Source organism: Oncorhynchus mykiss, chromosome 1 (genome assembly GCF_013265735.2).
Source record: "Oncorhynchus mykiss isolate Arlee chromosome 1, USDA_OmykA_1.1, whole genome shotgun sequence".
NCBI lineage: Eukaryota > Metazoa > Chordata > Actinopteri > Salmoniformes > Salmonidae > Oncorhynchus > Oncorhynchus mykiss.
In genome coordinates this window covers 26,481,911-26,502,403 of record NC_048565.1, presented here as the reverse complement: position 1 = coordinate 26,502,403, position 20,493 = coordinate 26,481,911, and the positions used below count along the sequence as shown (strand labels likewise).

Sequence of the window (20,493 nt, the reverse complement as noted above, 5' to 3'; positions counted from 1 at the left end):
ACAATATGCCAGAAGTGTTATGTATCAGTATGGATGCATCAGTATGATTTAGGCAAGCCACTGGATCATCCTGAATAACAATTAAAATGGTCAAGTCTTTAAACAAGTCCTCTCGATCTCTCTCTCTCCAATCTATATGACCCATCAAATAGCATTCTTCTTTTCTACCTTAGCCATAAATAACACATTCTGTGTTCACAACAAGCAATATTTTTCTGAACTAAAATGTGTTCGATTTACCAAAGTGGGGTCACAGCAAGCATCAGTTTCTCAGGGGCTCCCGGTGAATAGCGTTTAGAGGCTATATTTTCCACCCAAACGCAACCTTCGATGTAACGGTCACGTCTCTTGTCTTTGGCACAAAAAAAACATGCCCCGAGGCTCGAGGCACGCAGACTGAGGGAATAAAATGCCACTTCTGAAGGGCTGTCAAACTCCCACATATTTCCAAATGAAGAATAGTGAGATGAGAAAAAGAGAAAGGTGTACGGTTCTGCCAGTGCTTCTTCAAGAATGTAGTCTCATGAAACATTGCATGTGTCAACACATTTTATGTTCATTTTATTGGGCTATGTGATATAGGCTATGTTCTCTCGCTCTTTCATTTTAAATGACAGATCTTGCATTAAGACATACATCTTCTCATCTGATATGCAGACATGGCACCCTTTTATTTACAGATCAATAATTTGTTTGCCTACATCCAACGTTTATTTCTGACTAATTATATATAATACACTTTTCAAACACATATGAATGTGAGTCATTCCATGTCATTTGTCTGTATATAATAAAATTCGAACCCTATAATTTTTCTGATTCCTACAGACGCCGGTGGATATAAAAAATCCCCCTATAAATCTATTGGTTGTGGGCTCCGCGCCTATCCAATGCTTAGAGGCTGCAGTTCTATTTGGGAAGTTGGCAGCTCGCGGCAAGCTCTTTTACTCTCGCACTGGCAGTTCGACTCTGGAATTATGAGCAGAGCTGGTCAATCCTGTACCTTGTTTTGAATTTTATTCCCAGAGAATTGAGACCATGGAGATGAGCATCGGCATCCTCATTGCGTTCCTCCTCTCACAGGTAAGCAGGGACATTTTATGTGGCATTGCACAGCGCTCTCCCGCAGCTGTTCATCAATGATTTAAAGTATGATCTTTATCAATGATTTAAATTCTGAACTTTAACATGTCACACTTAATGAACGGCAAAGGGGTAATGATTATTGGCATTGCATAGGCTATAGCCTACGATATTGTAGATTGAATGAAACCTACAATTAAAGAGAAACTAAATGAAGCCAATATAGCCTAATAATTTCAGAACAGTACACATACATTGATTTAATAACTGAATACCACGAAAGATATGATTAGGAGGCAGTCGATGATGTGTTACATGTTGCATTTGCGGCACCTGGTAGTCTTGGGGAGAGTGTCGAGTTTGACATTAATCTGCAGTGGTCAATCAGTCTTTTTACGGATGCCGTTCACATAGGCGTCCAATGGGCGGAACAGGGGAAAGTGTGGAGCTATGTGCAAATCACGGACGAACTCTTGTCAACAGCCACATCTATATTCCGCTCAGATACCCAGTTGAACGTTTCTTTGGCTCTGTGTTCATGTGGGTGAACGAACAGTGTGAGGGGAGGATTCTCAAGGCAATCAGCGCTTACTGATCTCCCAGAGCATCCCCGAAACAGTCAGCTTCTAACTTCAAAAACAAGGGTGGTGTTGGAAGATAGGAATGTCATTTAGAATTATTTTATTTCAGATATTTCCCTCCCCGTTTCCCATTGACACAGCCTCTTATGTAGGCTATACTTTCTTTGATAGCTCGCTGCCGATCGTATCTGGCATTAATTTGGAGTGACTGATAACTTGGGAGTGACTGATAACTTGGAGCAGCTGCCTCCCTCAGTCACATTTTACTCTATTTAAAGTGGTAGAGGGCAATATGGCTGAATAGTGACACAGCAAAGTAGTAGGCCAACCGTTGCTCATCATTGGAAAATTAAGTAGCAATTAAAATATGAAGCATAGCCTAGGCTACATCTTGTCATCGCGAATCAGTTGATTTGATAGAATAGAAACATGGTGACATTTTACAAAGGTGTGCGTGCACTCAACAGTTGCTGTTAATGGAATGTGTTGGGAAAAACTGTTGAAAACCGAAATGCGTTGGTTCTACATTTAGCAAGGAGCTTTTTAAAAAAACATTTAATTCCATTGTCCTCCAAGTGTTGCTGAATCTCCTCTCCTTCAATGGTATTGTATTAAACCTGGATTCCTAGTAAACTAGACTTGTGGGAGAACAACTGCATTGAAGGTGCGCGCCTTCCCACGAATTCCCAGTTGCTGCGCATTCTTATTTCTCTCCATCAAAGGGCGAGGTTCAAGCAGAGGCAGGTGTCGAATTAATGACGGGCTTTTCCTCAGAAATTTACCCATCACGATAGGGAGCTTTACTTTCCATATGTATTGCTGTTGATAGATTACATGGTTATTAGTGTGTGATGAGACAAGATGTTTGTTACACACCTTTTGCTAAGAGTATGACATCATCAGCACTCTAAGGTTAATAACAATCCCGAAACTGCTGCAAAATGTACACAGTTCTCTTTCCACTGATACTGCAATTGTCTAGCTAAACTGGGAGACACAAACATAAATTGTTAGATTGAAAATAGAGTTAATAGGCCGCTGACTGCGACATGTAAACTAAGGAGAAAAAAATAAAATAATTCTGTGTCTGGTGAGACTGTGTCCGATACTTTTACTCTCCTCTGACGCTACAGCAAAGCTTACCAAACGCCAGGACAACACAACATCCACGTTTCTTATTTATCTTTTAGCTCAGGCAGGGCGCCAAATTTGCCTCCAGAATAAGCTGATGGTGTGTTCCCTCTCACCATAAATCCCTGTATTAGAAATGAAACACTAAGCAGTCGAGAGCCTCAACGATAAGTACAGCACAGCACAACCGGGAGGTGCAGGTGCCCATATTTCTCTATCTTTTTGGCTCTCTTTCTCCCCCATCTCTTTATCTCTCTCTGACTCTCTCTCCATTCTATTTCTCTATCTCTTTCTATGAAGTGATCTAGGGTAACTTGAGTTTTTTCGTATTCTATTTCATGCACTTGTCTAAGTATTTCCAAAAGGCTCAGGACAGTGCAGGTGTGTTTGAATAAAAATGGAAAAATGAAGGTAAAGAAAGTGGTACACCTGCGAGTCAGTGAGCACAGCAGGTACATTTGTTGTTCTGGATGTTTATGGAGCTGGTGGTCAACAGAGTGTTAATTAAATGGCGTAGATCCCGTTAACGGATCAATATGACAACAGCCAGTGAAAGTGCAGGGCGTCAAATTCAAAACAACAGAAATCTCATAATTAAAATTCCTCAAACAGAACTATTTTACACAATTTTAAAGATAAACTTGTTGTTAATCCCACCACAGTGTCCGATTTCAAAAAGGCTTTACAGCGAAAGCACACCAAACGATTATGTTAGGTCTGCACCTAATCACAGAAAAACACAGCCATTTTTCCAGCCAAAGAGAGGAGTCACAAAAAGCAGAAATAGAGATCAAATTAATCACTAACATTTGATGATCTTCATCATATGACACTCATAGGACTTCATGTTACACAATACATGTATGTTTTGTTCAATAAAGTTCATATTGACATCCAAAAATCTCAGTTGACATTGGCGCGTTACGTTCAGTAATGTTTTGCTTCCAAAACATCCGGTGATTTTGCAGAGAGCCACATCAATTTACAGAAATATTCATAATAAACATTGATAAAAGATAACTGTTATGCATGGAACTTTAGATCCATTTCTCCTTAATGCAACCGCTGTGTCAGATTTCAAAAAATATTTACCGAAAAAGCACACCATGCAATAATCTGAGCACAGCGCTCAGACAACAAAACGAGCTATACAGATATCCGGCATGTTGTGGAGTCAACAAAGTCAGAAATAGCATTAGAAATATTCACTTACCTTTGATCTTCATCAGAATGCACTCCCAGGAATCCCAGTTCCACAATAAATGTTTGATTTGTTCGATAATGTCCATCATTTATGTCCAAATACCTCCTTTTTGTTCGTGCTTTTAGCCCCATAATCCAAATTACTGGAGCAGACGAAAAGTCCAAAAGTTCCGTTACAGTCCGTAAAAACATGTCAAACGAAGTATAGAATCAATCTTTAGGATGTTTGTATCATAAATCTTCAATAATGTTCCAACCAGAGAATTCCTTTGTCTTCAGAAATGCAATGGAATGCAAGCTAACTCTCACGTGAACGCGTGTGGTCAGCTCATGCCACTCTGGCAGACCTCTGACTCATTCAGCTCCCATTCCCCCCTCCCTCACAGTAGAAGCATCAAACAAGGTTCTAAAGACTGTTGACATCTAGTGGAAGCCTTAGGAAGTGCAATATGACCCCATAGACACTGTATATTCGATAGGCAATGAGTTGAAAAACTACAAAAGTCCTGTTTGGATTTTTTCTCAGATTTTTGCCTGCCATATGAGTTCTGTTGTACTCACAGACATACTTTTAAAAAAAGAAAGAAACTTCAGAGTGTTTTCTATATTAGCAACTGGGCCAGAGTAGCAGGCAGTTTACTCTGGGCACCTTATTCATCCAAGCTATTCAATACTGCCCCCAGCCATAAGTCCCCTCTAAGCCGTCCTGAAGTGTGAGTGTGACGGGGTGTTGGCATGGTCCTTTATGGTCATAGTGTCCAGGTGAATGTTAAAGTGGCCATTCATGGGGGAATGGGAGAGTACGCTTTACCTTGGTGCTTGATTACAGAGAGTCAGGAGGTGTGCCCACCTCAGTGACCCTCTTCTCCCCTGTCTGCAGCTCAGAAAGGGACACAGCCATGGCTGCATGTCAACTCCATTTATTACTGCAGAAACAGGTGCAGGGATGTGGACTACACACACTCCACTGCCCTTGGCCAGTTCACACACACACACACACACACACACCTAATATTAAGGAAGTCTCAAGGTTTTGCTCGCCTGAGGTAGAGTATCTCATGATAAGCTGTAGACCGCATTATTTACCAAGAGATTTTTCATCTTTATTTTTCATAGCTGTCTATTTACCACCACAAACCGATGCTGGCACTAAGACTGCACTCAACGAGCTGTATACAACCACAAGCAAACAAGAACATGCTTATCATGAGGCAGCGCTCCTAGTGGTCAGGGACTTTAATGCAGGGAAACTTACATACATTTTACGTTCAGGGGATCTACGTGTTTGAGGGTGGGAGTTGGAAGCAGATGTTAGTCACCTCTTCACTTTTGACGTTGAGACCGGTGTTTTGCAGGTAATATTTAATGAAGCTGCCAGTTGAGGACTTGTGAGGAGTCTGTTTCTCGAACTAGACACTCTAATGTACTTGTCCTCTTGCTCAGTTGTGCACCGGGGCCTCCCACTCCTTTTTCTATTCTGGTTAGCGCCAGTTTGCGCTGTTCTTTGAAGGTAGTAGTACACAGCGTTGTACGAGATCTTCAGTTTTTGGCAATTTATCGCATGGAATAGCCTTCGTTTCTCAGAACAAGAATAGACTGACGAGTTTCAGAAGAAAGTCTTTGTTTCTTGCCATTTTAAGCCTGTAATCGAACTCACAAATGATGATGCTCCGGATACTCAACTAGTCTAAAGAAGGCCAGTTTTATTGCTTCTTTAATCAGCACAACCATTTTCAGCTGTGCTAACATAATTGCAAAAGGGTTTTCTAATGATCAATTAGCCTTGTAAAATGATAAACTTGGATTAGCTAACACAACATGCCATTGGAACACAGGAGTGATGGTTGCTGATAATGGCCCCCTTTGTAGATATTCCCAAAAAGTCTGCTGTTTCCAGCTACACTAGTCATTTACAACATTAACAATGTCTACAGTGTATTTCTGATCAATTTGATATTATTTTAATGGACAACAAATTCAATTTTCTTTCAAAAACAAGGACATTTCTAAATGACCCCAAACTTTTGAACGGTAGTGTACATATTACCTCAATTACCACGACTAACCTGTGCCCCCGCACATTGACTCTGTACCGGTACCCCCTGTATCGCCTCGCTGCTGTTATTTTATTGTTGCTCTTTAATTATTATTATTAATTTTTTACTTCAGTTTATTTTAGTAATTACTTTCTTAACACTTATTTTTCTTAACTGTATTGTTGGTTAAGGGCATGTAAGTAAGAATTTAACTGTAAGGTCTACTACACCTGTTGTATTCAGCGCATGTGACACATCTATTTTGATTTGATACAAACACACTGCCAAAATTCAAGATACGAACTCACACATTTAGAAAACAAAGGTAAAAAGGTAGAAAATATCTGTTATTGTGATCTTATCAAGCTTAGCTAAGCCAAAAAGTAAAAACACACCTGTCCCTCACCCATACACAATCCCCAGCCATGCCCTCACTTGACCCTTTAGCTTACCTTTGCATTGAACATGAAAGTTTTGGAGAGGTTTTGGATACAGATTAGGCTAGACCACATCCCTCCTAACACTCTGTGTCTGGTGTTTTGAGAAGCTTTGTATTTTAAAGATCCTGAATTAGTGATAATTATGTCTGGTGAAGGAGCACAATAAGCCCAACGCAGTGGCAGTAATGTTGACAGTAATGATGGAAGCCAGTCATTAGTGCTGATGGCGATCTGAAACACACTCTCTCTCTCGCTCTCTCTTCCTGCTCTTTTTCTTTCTCCGCTTTGTGAGGGGTGCAGCGCTCCACCCAATGTCAGCTCTGAGCTGTGCTAGATGTACCTGATGCGTATCTCTCACCCCTGGCGCTGTGTGTGAGACTGAGTTACAGATGAGCGTAAAAACAGCCTGTTATCATGTCTTTATGGATCACTGCTTCTCGATACTCCGCCCTGGGCCATAAACACATAGGTCAGGTGGCTTGACCCCAGTATCCTCCTACATGTTATGATGAGCTGCTTGTCTAGTACTGTTGAGTACCTTTGGAGATATTAGCTGTTGGAGGGTTGTTGGAGGAGTTGAAAGTCTTGCTCTCCAGTGGCTTAATGAAGGGAAGATATCGAAGCAGATAGCCAACCCTGTGATGTTAGTGCTCTTAAAAATGTATTTGGTTGTAGCTGGTATTGACGGCATCCATACTGGAGTAAAAGCTTCCTGTAAATGATGCTGCTGATAAACACATGCACACACAGACACACACACATTTCTGTAAGACTAAGCAAAGCAGGGAGTGAGCAGATCTTCAGTGCTCTCTCCCTTGATGACTGTGGTTTAGCGGTTGACTTTAATGGACTGTAAGGTCAACCCAAGTCTTAACTCTTGTTCAGGGAGGGTTTGACCTTGTGGGGAAAGTTAACCATCCATATTTTCTCTGACTGGAGCAAAGCAATTTAACTTTCATGGGTTTAAGAAAGAGGGAAAGAAGCAATAGGTAGGAGGGGACCATTTTCCCGGGCAAGAAACTGATAATTAGAGTAAATATGTCCCCACAAGGAGAGAGCCAGGTTTGATATCAGCCCGTTGTTGCCTAATTATACAAAATGCCAATGGATATAAATTAATTAAATGTGCCAACTGAAAAGGCTACTGTCTTGGGAAAATTAAATAATGGCTTATTTGTGTGCCTGTGGTACTGTAGTGTAGAGAGAGAATGAGAAACTTGTGGACTAACCGACCGTGTTTGGCTGTCTTGATGTCATGAGCACACACACGCGCAATCACACACGCGCACAATATAACAAATAGCGTGTCGTGCAGGAGGAGAGGAGGTGGCAGTGCGATCGCCGTCATCCTGTTTCCGCAACATCCCCATCTCTTCGTTTGTATGCGCAGATCATCCTTCTGTCAGGCAGGTAATTGATGGGGAAGAGCAGCAAAGCCCGGTACTCCCAAATCCTCCGTACAAATACAAACAGCCAGGCAACCAGAAAGAAAGAAAGAGGGAACCAGTGATGGTCTGAGGCTGACCATACTGCACTGCTAGCAGGCAGCCTTGTCTGTCTCTGTGCCAGACTGTATATCTCTCTTCTCTCTCTCCATTCGCTCTCTGCTCTGGTCCATCATTCTCTGACTTTAAGTTGTATTTGTGTATATGGGGAGTGAATTCATGACAGAGATGGTGCTCATTATAAGTCTGTGTTCCAGTGTCGTCTGTGATGATTCCATCCCGTTGTATAAGTAAGAACTGCTGTGTGTGTGTGTGGAGAGAGAGACATATGCTGAACCCTGCGAAGGCATCATCTCCTCAGCCAGCTGACAGAAGAGAGTGAGGATACATGATGTAGAGCTGCTTATAGGGCACTATCCCTGCTGAAGTAAAATGGTTGTGAAATACTAATGGGGTGATGGTAATGACTTTGGTGCTTAAGAAGGAGATGCTCTCTTCTCTGGATGGGGAGGTGTGAGTGCTGATTTATGATGAGTGCTGTTTGTGTGTGTCACTGTGTGTGTGTGTGGCCATGATAGCTGTCCACTACACGCACACACCTACACACCAGCTGATTGCAGAACTTTCACGTGAGCTACATTTTTACACACCATCTTCACTTCTCAATTCCTCTATCTCTCTGCCCTTGTGCCTGCGATTTTAATGATTCTGTCCAGTGCGTCTCTGATGGGATGAACTCTGTGTCATTTCAATGTGGCTGAGCATTACAACAGTCTCGTTACAAGCCAAAGGGAATGCCTGTTCTGAAAGTAGCCCATTATGCCCTTTCCCCGCCACCCTTCCAGCTCGGAGAGAGGGTGGTAACCGGTGCAGACATGAGAGGCCAGAGAGCGTTGGACTTGTTTCACCTCTGTCTCAAGCTCTTCCCCCTCGCTCTGCTCGCTGGTCTGCCTGTTGCCTTTCATTCCTTGTGATCCATATCAGATGGTCGGAACAAAATGTCACATCTGTGGGAGAGGGAATCAATCACAGCCTGCATTCACCCTGACATCCGCCGTACCTCCCCTGGTCTCCTAGATGGCGACATGGTGCCAGATATCCTACAGCAGATTGGAGATTACCTTGGCCGTTAGAAGAAGTGAGTTGCCGTCAGAGGACTAGGAAGTAGCGTACACAAAGCACTATATTGATGACCGAGGAGGCCACTTGCAGGCAATTGGAATAGCTTTCCCCTTTTTTTGATTTTGATGTGAGCATGTGGTGTAATGAGGGAACCAGTGGCCGTGTCCGAAATCTGGCTTGCCTACTACCATATCCCCGGAAAGTAGGGTACTGCACCACCCTCTTAAAAAATAAAAACAAATAGCATGTAATAAAAATATACATTCACTGGGCCTTTAGTGCTGTATTAGCGGACCGATAAACAGTGCATTTGGACAGTATTCAGACCCCTTCCCCTTTTCCACATTTTGTTACGTTACAGCCTTATTCTAAAATTGATTAAATTAATTTGTTTCCTCATCAATCTACACACAATACCCCATAATGACAAAGACGAAAACAGGTTTTTGAAAAAACGAAAATATGACATTTACATAATTATTCAGAGCCTTTACTCAGTACTTTGTTGAAGCATTTTTGGCAGCGATTACAGCCTCGAGTCTTCTTGGGTATGACGCTACAAGCTTGGCACACCTGTATTTGGGGAGATTGTCACCAGACTTCACCTTCATCAACCATATCTCTGACCACCTTCCTATGTTCAAGCCCCATTAACTGTCCTTCTCCATCTTTGGAGGATGCATGGACTCAGACTTGTCCTCTATTGGTTGACCTAGACAATTATAGCTAGGCTACACATTATGTATAGCTTGTTTGTTTTTCGCTTTTCATGTTTCGAGATGATGAACAGCGCTATTGAAATGTAATCAATTATTATACAAAAGATGGTTTATTTAGTTTAGTTAAGCAAAAAGCTCTAATGAAGGCCTGACACTCAAGCTTCAGTAAAAGTAATACTAGCAAAAGCAGTATGCAGGTTTATTTTTACTTTCAACTTATCTAATTGTTACCATGCATTTGCAACAAGATGCTCAAATGTGCGAGTGCATTTTTTAATGTTGAAATGTTGAAAGTAAAACACAACAGTAGATGTACCGGTATCAAACATATGTTTTTATTACAAACAATAAATACTTTTTAATGAAAACAGAAATCCACTTTGGGTTTTAAAAAGGATTTCACTAAAAACAGTAGAAAATGAATAACTGAATAGCTATGCATAAAATACATAAAAATACTTCTTAATCATGGCCTATAAAATAGCCAAACGGCGTGCCTCCCTGGCAGTCACATCCTTCTCCCGCCACCACATCTGGACCCTTCTGGGAGGGAGAGGAGGAGATGATGACCGGTGGGGTGATGGAGTGGCATACCCTGCAGCACCTCATCCATCACCGCATACCATTTCCAGTATGCGGTTGTGGCCTCCCCTCCCTCCGTGCTGACTCTGGTGCAGGGAGCTTTCAACTCCTGAAAAATATAGAAAAGGATAGCTTTCAGCATCAAACATACATGTACTACATGTAAAGGCCTGTAAAAAGTAGTATGCCAATTGCAGTGCATTTCTCTGGAATAGTTTTACATTTCTAAAATGTACAGTACCCTCAGAAAGTATTCAAACCCCTTGACTTCTTCAAAATGTCTTTGTTTTACAGCCTGAATTTAAAATGAATTAAATTAAATTGTGTCACTGGACTACACACAATACACCATGATGTCAATGAGGAATCATGTTTTTAGAAATGTTAACAAATGAATAATAAATTATAAGCTGAAATGTCAATAAGTCAGGGGCACAGCTTTCACTGGGGACGGGGACGGGGGGGCATGTCCCCCCCCACATTCTGAAATTGCACACCTCTGAGTGGTCGGGTAGTCTGTTTGAGTGTTTATCCGACTGGATACATAAAAAAACAATTATGTCCCCCCCACTTCTAAAACCAAAGTTGCGCCCGTGATAAGTATTCAACCCTTTTGCTTAACAACTCACATAATAAGTTGCATGGACTCACTCTGTGTGCAATAATAGTCTTTCATGATTTTTGAATGACTACCTCATCTCTGTACCCCACACATACTATTGTTACTCAGTCGAGCAGTGAATTTCAAATACAGATTCAACCACAAAGACCAGGGATGTTTTCCAATGCCACCAAAAGTTGGACACTGATTGGTAGATTAAAAAAGCAGACATGAAATATCCCTTTGAGCATGGTGAAGTTATTAATTACTTGTTGAATGGTGTATCAATACACCCAGTTACTACAAAGTTACAGGCATTCTTCCTAACTCAATTGCTGGAAAGGAAGGACACCGCTCAGGGATTTCTCCATGAGGTCAATGATGACTTTAAAACAGTTGCAGAGTTTAATGGCTGTGAAAGGAGAAACTTAGGATGGATCAACAACATTCTAGTTACTCCACAATACTAACCTAAATGACAGAGTGAAAATAAATGAGCCTGTACAGAATAAAAACATTCCAAAACATGCATCCTGTTTGCAATAAGACACTAAAGTGAAGGTGCAAAAAATATGGCAAAGAAATTAACTTTATGTCCTGAATACAAAGCGTTATGTTTGTGGCAAATCCAACACAACACATTACTGAGCATCACCCTTCATATTTTCAAGCATATTGGTGGCTGCATCATGTTATGCGTAAGCTTGTCATCGGCAAGTACTAGATCAGTAACCTAAAACACAAGGCCAAGTATACACTGGAGTTGCTTACCAAACTTACCAAGACGACATTGCTTACCAAGGAGTTGCTTACCAAGAAAGTTCCTGAGTTACAGTTTTGACTTAAATCGTCTTGAAAATCTATGGCAAGACTTGAAAAAGGCTGTCTGTCTAGCAACGATCAACAATATTTGTTTGTACAATACGGGTGTGTAAAGCTCTCAGAGACTTACCCAGAAATACTCACAGCTGTAATCACTGACAAAGGTGATTCTAACATGTACTGACTCAGGTGTGTATGCTTATGTAAATGAGATATTTCTGTAGTTCATTTTCAATCATTTTGGAGGTCAGGGTTAGGGGTTAGGGTTCAGATTAGGGTTAGGGTTAAAACCTGTTTCACTTTGTCATTATGGGGTATTGTGTGTAAATGGGTGAGAAAAAACACAATTGAATCCATTTTGAAATCAGGCTCTAACACAACAAAATGTGGAATAAGTCCAGGGGTGTGAATACTTTCTGAAGGCACTGTACAGTCGCGGCCAAAAGTTTTGAGAATGACACAAATATTAATATTCACAAAGTCTGCTGCCTCTGTTTGTATGATGGCAATTTGCACATATTCCAGAATGTTATGAAGAGTGATCAGATGAATTGCAATTAATTGCAAAGTTTGCCATGCAAAGGAACTGAATCCCCCCAAAACATTTCCACTGCATTTCAGCCCTGCCACAAAAGGACCAGCTGACATCATGTCAGTGATTCTCTTGTTAACAAAGGTGTGAGTGTTGACGAGGACAAGGCTGGAGATCACACTGTCATGCTGATTGAGTTCGAATGACAGACTGGAAGCTTCAAAAGGAGGGTGGTGCTTGGAATCATTGTTCTTCCTCTTTCAATCATGGTTCCCTACAAGGAAACATGTGCCGTCATCATTGCTTTGCACAAAAAGGGCTTCACAGGCAAGGATATTGCTGCCAGTAAGATTGCACCTAAATCAACCATTTATCGGATCATCAAGAATTTCAAGGAGAGCGGTTCAATTGTTGTGAAGAAGGCTTCAGGGCGCCCAGGACTCTCTCCTAAAGTTGATTCAGCTGCGGGATCGGGGCACCACCAGTACAGAGCTTGCTCATGAATGGCAGCAGGCAGGTGTGCATCTGCACGCACAGTGAGGCAAAGACTTTTGGAGGATGGCCTGGTGTCAAGAACAGCAGCAAAGAAGCCACTTCTCTCCAGGAAAAACATCAGGGACAGACTGATATTCTGCAAAAGGTACAGGGATTGAACTGCTGAGGACTGGGGTAAAGTTTTCTCTGATGAATCCCCTTTCCGACTGTTTGGGGCATCCGGAAAAATGCTTGTCCGGAGAAGACAAGGTGAGCGCTACCATCAGTCCTGTGTCATGTCAACAGTAAAGCATCCTGAGACCATTCATGTGTGGGGTTGCTTCTCAGCCAAGGGAGTGGGCTCACTCACAATTTTGCCTAAGAACACAGCCATGAATAAATAATGGTACCAACACATCCTCCGAGAGCAACTTCTCCCAACCATCCAGGAACAGTTTGGTGACGAACAATGCCTTTTCCAGCATGATGGAGCACCTTGTCATAAGGCAAAAGTGATAGCTAAACGACTCGGGGAAGAAAACATCAATATTTTGGGTCCATGCCAGGAAAATCCCCAGACCTTAATCCCATTGAGAAAAAAGAGTCAACACTGCAAATATTGACTCTGCATCAACTTCATGTAATTGTCAATAAAAGCCTTTGACACTTATGAAATGCTTGTAATTATACTTCAGTATTCCATAGTAACATCTGACAAAAATATCTAAAGACACTGAAGCACCAAACTTTGTGGAAATTAATATTTGTGTCATTCTTAAAGCCTTTGGTCACGACTGTATATCTGTTGTTGCTGACAGAGAAAGGGAACCTTTATTAGCCAAATACAGCAATCCATGTAAAGATAACATACAGTAGCGTACCGTGTATTTTTGCTTATGGTTCTCCCAGTTCTTTTTCACCCATGCACGTGACAACTGCCCCTCCAACTCACACTCCTTCACCTAGATCCTGAAAAGACATAAGATGAAATACAACATTAACCAAAACATTATCAAAGTTATTGTTGTGAGTACTTTCTACAGAAGTCTAGACTGCCACATACTTGATCAAATTGGAGTGGCAAGGTGAAACAGTAACAAGACCAGCTTATCATTACTTTCACCATAACATGGTATGTGCAATGAACCTACTTCGACCCATTCAGGCTGTAACTGTTCAGGTAGAAACTAATATTACGTAGCATGAACATTACAATCAGCTCAACACAAATAAACTGAAGTGTCAAATCAGGAGAAATAGAAGAAAAGAGAAGTGTTAGGTTGAGCACCACTGTGGAAAATAGGAATGTAGCTAGGCTACCATGTTCCTAACGTATAGCTAGTGGCAGTTCATAGTGCAGTAGCAAGAGAGCTAACAATGGCCACATGACAAAACCTTTTTTTGCTGCATTTCTCCTGCCATGTTTGCCACTGAATTAAATGCCTGGTATAGTCATCAGACCCTGGAAAAGTTTGAACACAAGTATTTACAACAAGTAGATAGCTAGCTAGCCAACTAGGCCATTGTTAAATGAAAAATCTCTCAGCAGCAAGCAATTAACCCTGTAGCTAACGTTACTGTTTGAACAGTTACAACTTCTAGGCCTTCTAAAGCACATAGCTAGCTGAAGACACGGCAGGCAGTAGGCTGCAGATCTGTTTTCAAAGATTTAACATTACAATTAAATCGTCATGGTAATTTTAAGCAGAACAAAAATGACTTACATTTGAACACCTCCGCAGAAGCTTCACTATTCGCCATCTTCCAAGTTGTTTACTTGAAGAGATCTAGCTATCAGAACTCACAGCCTCCATCTTCCAATGCATTGTGGCTGTGAAATTCAGAAAGGCTGCAGCAAATTCTACTAGATGAAAAGCCAAAATTAGTACAACATCCTGGCACACTCGATTTACAAAAATTCACATATTATTAGACCATATTTTTTCGCAAACTCAAACAGCTTGCTATTTAGCAAGTATGGGGATAGGATACTGCCAGAGCTTTAGTCTGCCTTTGACATGGGGCTGGGAGTTCAATTAAATTCGTTTAGATGCAATTATTGTCCTTTCTTAATGGTTTGGTTGTGTATCGTGACTGAGTGGAGGCATTTCATTGTATAATGCAGTCTGAAATGGTGAAATAGACAGGATGTTATTGCCAATTTCCTTTTCCATTCCATAGTCATCATCCACCATGTACTTTGTTTTGTAACCCATACAGTGTTTGATGTGTAGCATCACATCCATCATCCTACTTTAATTACATACCATCAGACATGAGCGACAAATCCCGTGAAGATTGTAACAGTCAATTTGATAGGAACATTAGAAATTGGGAGCTGCCTGTCTTTTGGACACATAAAAAAACAAACATTTCAGTTGTCTATGTGTACTGTAACGGTTTTCTTCTATCTCCTCCTCTGATGAAGAGGTAGAACAAGGATCGGACCAAAATGCAGCGTGTAGATTGCGATCCATGTTTTAATGAACAAACGTAAAACACGAATCAATACAAACACTACCAAAATAAAGACCGTGATGAACGTAACGAAAACCTAAACAGCCCTATCTGGTGAAAACACATAGACAGGAACAATCACCCACAAACACACAGTGAAACCCAGGCTACCTAAATATGGTTCCCAATCAGAGACAATGACAAACACCTGCCTCTGATTGAGAACCATATCAGGCCGAACATAGAACTGGACAAACTAGACATGTAACATAGAATGCCCACTCAGATCACACCCTGACCAACCAAAACATAGAAACATACAAAGTAAACTATGGTGAGGGTGTGACATGTACAGTACACTTCAAAGAAAATACATATATTTTTAGAAGATCCCTCTGCTGAATGTTCCACTAAAGAACCTATTCTTAAGTCAATGATTTAGAAAAGAAGCTGTGATGATTGGTTTAAAGAAATCCCAAAACGTGTTAGTCATTAAGCGGGCTTGCGTAGCTACTTTTGGGGGGACTGGAAGCTATTGTTTTACAGGGAGCGAGATGGATGGGCGAGCGTTGAGAAGATTTAGACCTGTCTGATTACAGCTCTGTCATGTGTTGAGTAAGGCACTTCCATCAAACCCCTGTCTGTCACTGGAGCCAGCATGGGACCCACTGCTGGTCGCTCCCTGTGGAGTGACCAGCATGCCCCGGCGGATACACAGGAAGTACAAAAGTCAGAGTTTCTTCTCTGAGGTAGAGCATCAGTTTTACCTAGTCACCGACAATACACAGACTGTTTCTGTAATCGTTACTAGTCAAATCCTTGCTTCCTCCGTCCATTGTTCTGCAGTTCCTTTCGGATTGCATTGGTGGAGAGGATCCAGGGTCTATCTATTCTCCTCCAATGAGTTTTGAGAGGAATTGAGGAAACAAGGACAACTGGTAATATTTCTAACCACAGCCTGTAAAAAACAAATACTTCTCAAAATGACACAAGTCCTTGGGAAACTAGCTATGAAACAACCCGCATCGGTGGAAGAAATTAGCAGACGTTTGGCAGTTTGGTTCATTTCCTGTTGTTGTAGGCTGTGTGTCTATCCTGGGTGAAGCCAGGCTGTAATTATCCTGCTGTCCTATATGTGCCTCTCTAAGGTGAGGGGGTCTTTAATTAAACTGCAGTAGCCCAGGCTCTGCTTCGAGTCTCTGCTCTGACCGTTGCTCTGAAGCTGCTAGGTGAGGTGAGGCAGGTCGGTCCGGCGAGACTGCTGGAGCATCTGCCTGTGCTGGATGCTCTGTGCTTAGGGTGTGCGGGAGACATGGAAGAGGGAGGGAAAGGTATTTCAGTAACATTTTAATGATACAGGCTGACTCTTCACTTAACACTCCTTCCCTCCCAATGCACAGAAGACTGCACACAGAAATTCACACACACACACACACACACACACACACACACACACACACGGCACACACACACACACACACAGGGCACACACACATTCAATCACACATATGCACGCTCGTTATACATTTACCTTCAATCACATGCCATTATCTGGTTTTCACCACTTCTATCTGTGGGGAGTTTTAGTGAGCAGTCTAGATTTGTCACTGGAGCCACCAGACTGGATTTGATTTTCATTAGGATTTCATGTCTTGGCTGTCATTTCTCCCCACCCTGCATGCTTTGGTGGACACAATTTTCCGCTGCGGTGGACCCACACGGTGGACTGGTTGTTTTTTTATGCTGCACTTGATCCACACCGGGTGGCTGGTTATCAATGTGTTCTCTCGCACTGAGGGGGCTGTCCGGCCCCTCTCAAAACACCACCCCCTGCTTCCTACACACGCAGAACACAACACACACACCTACATATCTTCACACATGCAAACCCACACACACAAATAACAACATACACATCCACATTCCCAATGGCAACACATGTGGGTGTGTGTTTAAAGTCTGTTGATGTTTGTGGTAATACTGAATGTTTATCCAATTGTGTGAGAGCTGAATGGATGTGAGATAATGTGGTGCGATCAGAAGAGTAGAAAGGCGTTGATCTGGAGGAAATATTCTGTTCATCATTCACTCAATGATTTCCTAATGTAAATGTCACACAGACTGCCCAGACTATTAAACACAAGCAAACAGAGAGCCAAGTGCCAGTCAAAATGCATGTTAATCTTCATAACATCGCATGGTCAGACTCACACAACACAAGGCTGGCCAGCATTATGACTCACTAATCTCTGAGCCTTAAGTAGGAAGGACTCCAGTTCTTTAAATAAAAGCTTCTGTATGTCTACCACCACTGGAAATATACTGCCTGTCAGCACCATAGTCATTACTGAATTATTCATGTTCCCATCCGTTTACAGTATTCTAATCTACCGAGTCTTCTGTTAACTTAGGATGCAGTATTGATACTACCAATACAGTACTTGGGAATCATATAATGAGCATGTGAGTGGCTTCAGTAGTCTGACTTTTATTAGGAGTCCATGCTCTATTGGCTCCAGAGCTGGTTATCTAGTAGGTCACAGCCCTGATCTATGTTATCTCCCCAGTAAGAGAAGCCATGGTCATTAAAGGCCTAGTGTAGTGTGCAACAGACATGCTTATATTAGCATGCACTGTCTGATCATTTATTGCATGGTGAATCCTCCTGTGCCAGCTCATTTACTCAGCCTGATCTCATAGACTAGACGTAACATAGTAAATGTAAATCCGGGACACTCAAATAAGTATGATATGTTATGGTTGGTATGGTTATGTAAGACAGGTTACTTAAGGCAAAATTGAAAGTAAGATGGGCTGGAGGGGTGGGAGTATAAAGCGAATGTCTAGCAACCCAAAGGTAGCATTTTCCAATTTTAGCTAATTAGAAACGTTGTAACTACTTACTAGATGTTAGCTAACCCTTCCCATAACCCTAACCCTTTAACCTAACTCCTAACCTTAAGCCTAATCTTAACCCCTAACGCTAACCCAGCTAACGTTCGCCACCTAGCTGACGTTAGCAACAACAAATTGGAATTCTTAACATATTGCATGAATTGTAATTTGTAACATATCATACGACATGAATGATGGACATCCAAAAATCAATACATGTCATATGAAACGTGACATATCATATTAATTGGAATGTCCTGGATTTAACTTTACTATGCTACGTCTAACCCTGAGTCCAGGTTGACTTACTATGTTCACATTCTCTTACATGTATGTGACTGACTGTCACGACTTCCGCCGAAGTCGGCTCCTCTCCTTGTTCGTTCGGCGTTCGACGTCACCGGTCTTCTAGCCATCGCCGCTTCATTGTTCCATTTGTTTTGTCTTGTTTCCCCGCACACCTGGTTTACATTCCCTAATCACACTACATATATATTCCCTCTGTTCCCCCCCATGTCTTTGTGTGGAATTGTTATTTGTTACGTGTTTTGTGTGACGTGTGGCGTACCAGGCTGGTGTTTCCCGGGTACCGTATTTCACCCGTAGTATGTTTATTGTTAACTCTTTTTCTTCATTGTGACCTTGTTGCGCTTTACACTTTCGCTTTTGGCTGGAGGTTTGTTTGACACAGTTACGTCCGTCTGTTGTTTACTTCTGCCTAATATAGTGTGTGCCTGATCACAACTCTCTGCTCTCCTGCACCTGACTTCTACACCAGTAGCTCACAACCTTGACACCTATCGGCTTGATTCGGTCTTATGTAGCAAAATTTGAAATGTTTTTTTTTACATTGGATAAACGTAGAACTAAAACATTTTATACAATACACTACATTATTTATAAGTTAATGGCAAGCTAATTAAATAAAAAAGCTTCAGGTTGTGAGTGTCATGAAATAAATGTAGGGCATTCTACCTGAGAATTTTTTACTTGGGCACTGTCTCATTGGTCAAATGTTATATTCTAATTTGGCTCCCGAGTGGCTCAGCAGTCCAAGGCACTGCATCTCTGTGCTAGAGGCATCACTACAGACACCATGGTTTGATTCCAAGCTTTATCCCATAGGGTAGCGTACAATTGGCATTGCATCACCTGGATTTGGCCGGTGTAGGCGGTCATAGTAAATAAGAATTTGTTCTTAACTGACTTGCCTAGTTAAATAAAGGTTACATTTCAGAAACATTTGACTTTGGTGCAGGTCGTGTTGACTATTCACATTAGCGTCTCTGGTAAACACACACTATATCAAATCAAATCTAGGTTTATTCGTCACATGCACTGGATACAGAAAGTGTAACTGGTACAGTGAAATCGTATCTTGCATAGTGGAGTCTTTGGTTTAGACATGTAGCTAGCTATCTACATAAACAATTAACCATAATCCCAACTCATAATGTTACTAGCTATCATACTCTGCTTCCGTCGGGCATTCCACTGATTTAAAAACTCGGTCCTCCAGAAAGTGGAGAGCAACACTTCTGCAGTTATTCGTGATAGCTTTCAAGAAAGCCCTACTAAAAATGATTACCTACACATACTGAGCAAGCCTTTGTTATAGACAGAAGTGTGCTACATGAGAGACCAATCCAAACTCATCTCTCGGCATGTCCAGCCCATCCATTATCTCAGCCAATTATGGCTGGCGGGAAGGTTACTGTCTTTTACCGCTAAAACAACTCGGCTCGTAATTTTAGAGATTCGCATTTACAGATGGCTTGCAAGTTTGTTATTCAGGCACATTAAAGTTCAAATGTTCCAGAAAGCATTTCTGCCAAAAAAATCATTTTGATAAAAAAATAAAATGTTTACGTTCAAATGCCTCTCATGTGAAGTAGTGACGCACGGCATATGCCTAGTTTCCTGAAATGAGTCACATATTCTGCTGCTCCAACCCTTTCTGGGAGTATAAATCCTCAATTTGCGTTGTTCACAACTAAGTGCTTTTTGTATAATTGTGTGTTTTTGTACTTCGTGGTGTTTATTGTGCAGTAGAGAGGCTGATCTAAACAGGCAGACCTCAAAGCTCATCATAATAACCAATGTTGGTATTAAACTTTCATTGATGTTTCCTGATAGGTGTCATAAGTATTTGGACAACTTCACTTAGTGCATTACATTTAGTCAAAAGTTTAGTATTTGGTCCCATATTCCTAGAACACAATGACGTCATCAAGCTTCATGCAGTTTGTTTTTGGTTGTGTTTCAGATTACGTTGTGCCCACTAGAAATGAATGGTAAATAATGTATTGTGTCATTTTGGAGTCACTTTTATTGTAAATAAAAATAGAACACGTTTCTGAACACTGCTAC

General features: G+C 41.4%; 1 protein-coding gene and 1 long non-coding RNA gene across 6 annotated transcripts in view; one reads left to right on the top strand and one right to left on the bottom strand.

Moving 5' to 3' along the window:
* Positions 1-912: 912 nt before the first annotated feature.
* Positions 913-20,493, top strand: part of LOC110520038 (cadherin-13) — a 606,276-nt gene continuing 586,695 nt past the window's right edge. For all 3 annotated transcript variants that reach the window (XM_036974547.1, XM_036974542.1, XM_036974537.1), the window contains exon 1: positions 913-1,083. In XM_036974547.1, coding sequence (XP_036830442.1) covers positions 1,039-1,083 — 45 coding nt within the window. In that variant the 5' untranslated portion in view covers positions 913-1,038. The remainder of the gene's footprint in view (positions 1,084-20,493) is intronic.
* Positions 10,057-15,215, bottom strand: LOC110520043. Of its 3 annotated transcripts, none has more exons than XR_005048946.1 (4): positions 15,039-15,215; positions 14,496-14,635; positions 13,653-13,740; positions 10,057-10,451 (listed from the first exon to the last, which is right to left on the bottom strand). It is a non-coding gene; the product is annotated as an uncharacterized LOC110520043 (long non-coding RNA). The 3 variants fall into 3 exon arrangements; XR_005048902.1 differs by having other exon boundaries at positions 14,496-14,632; positions 15,039-15,214; XR_002472931.2 differs by lacking the exon at positions 15,039-15,215 and having other exon boundaries at positions 10,058-10,451; positions 14,496-14,771.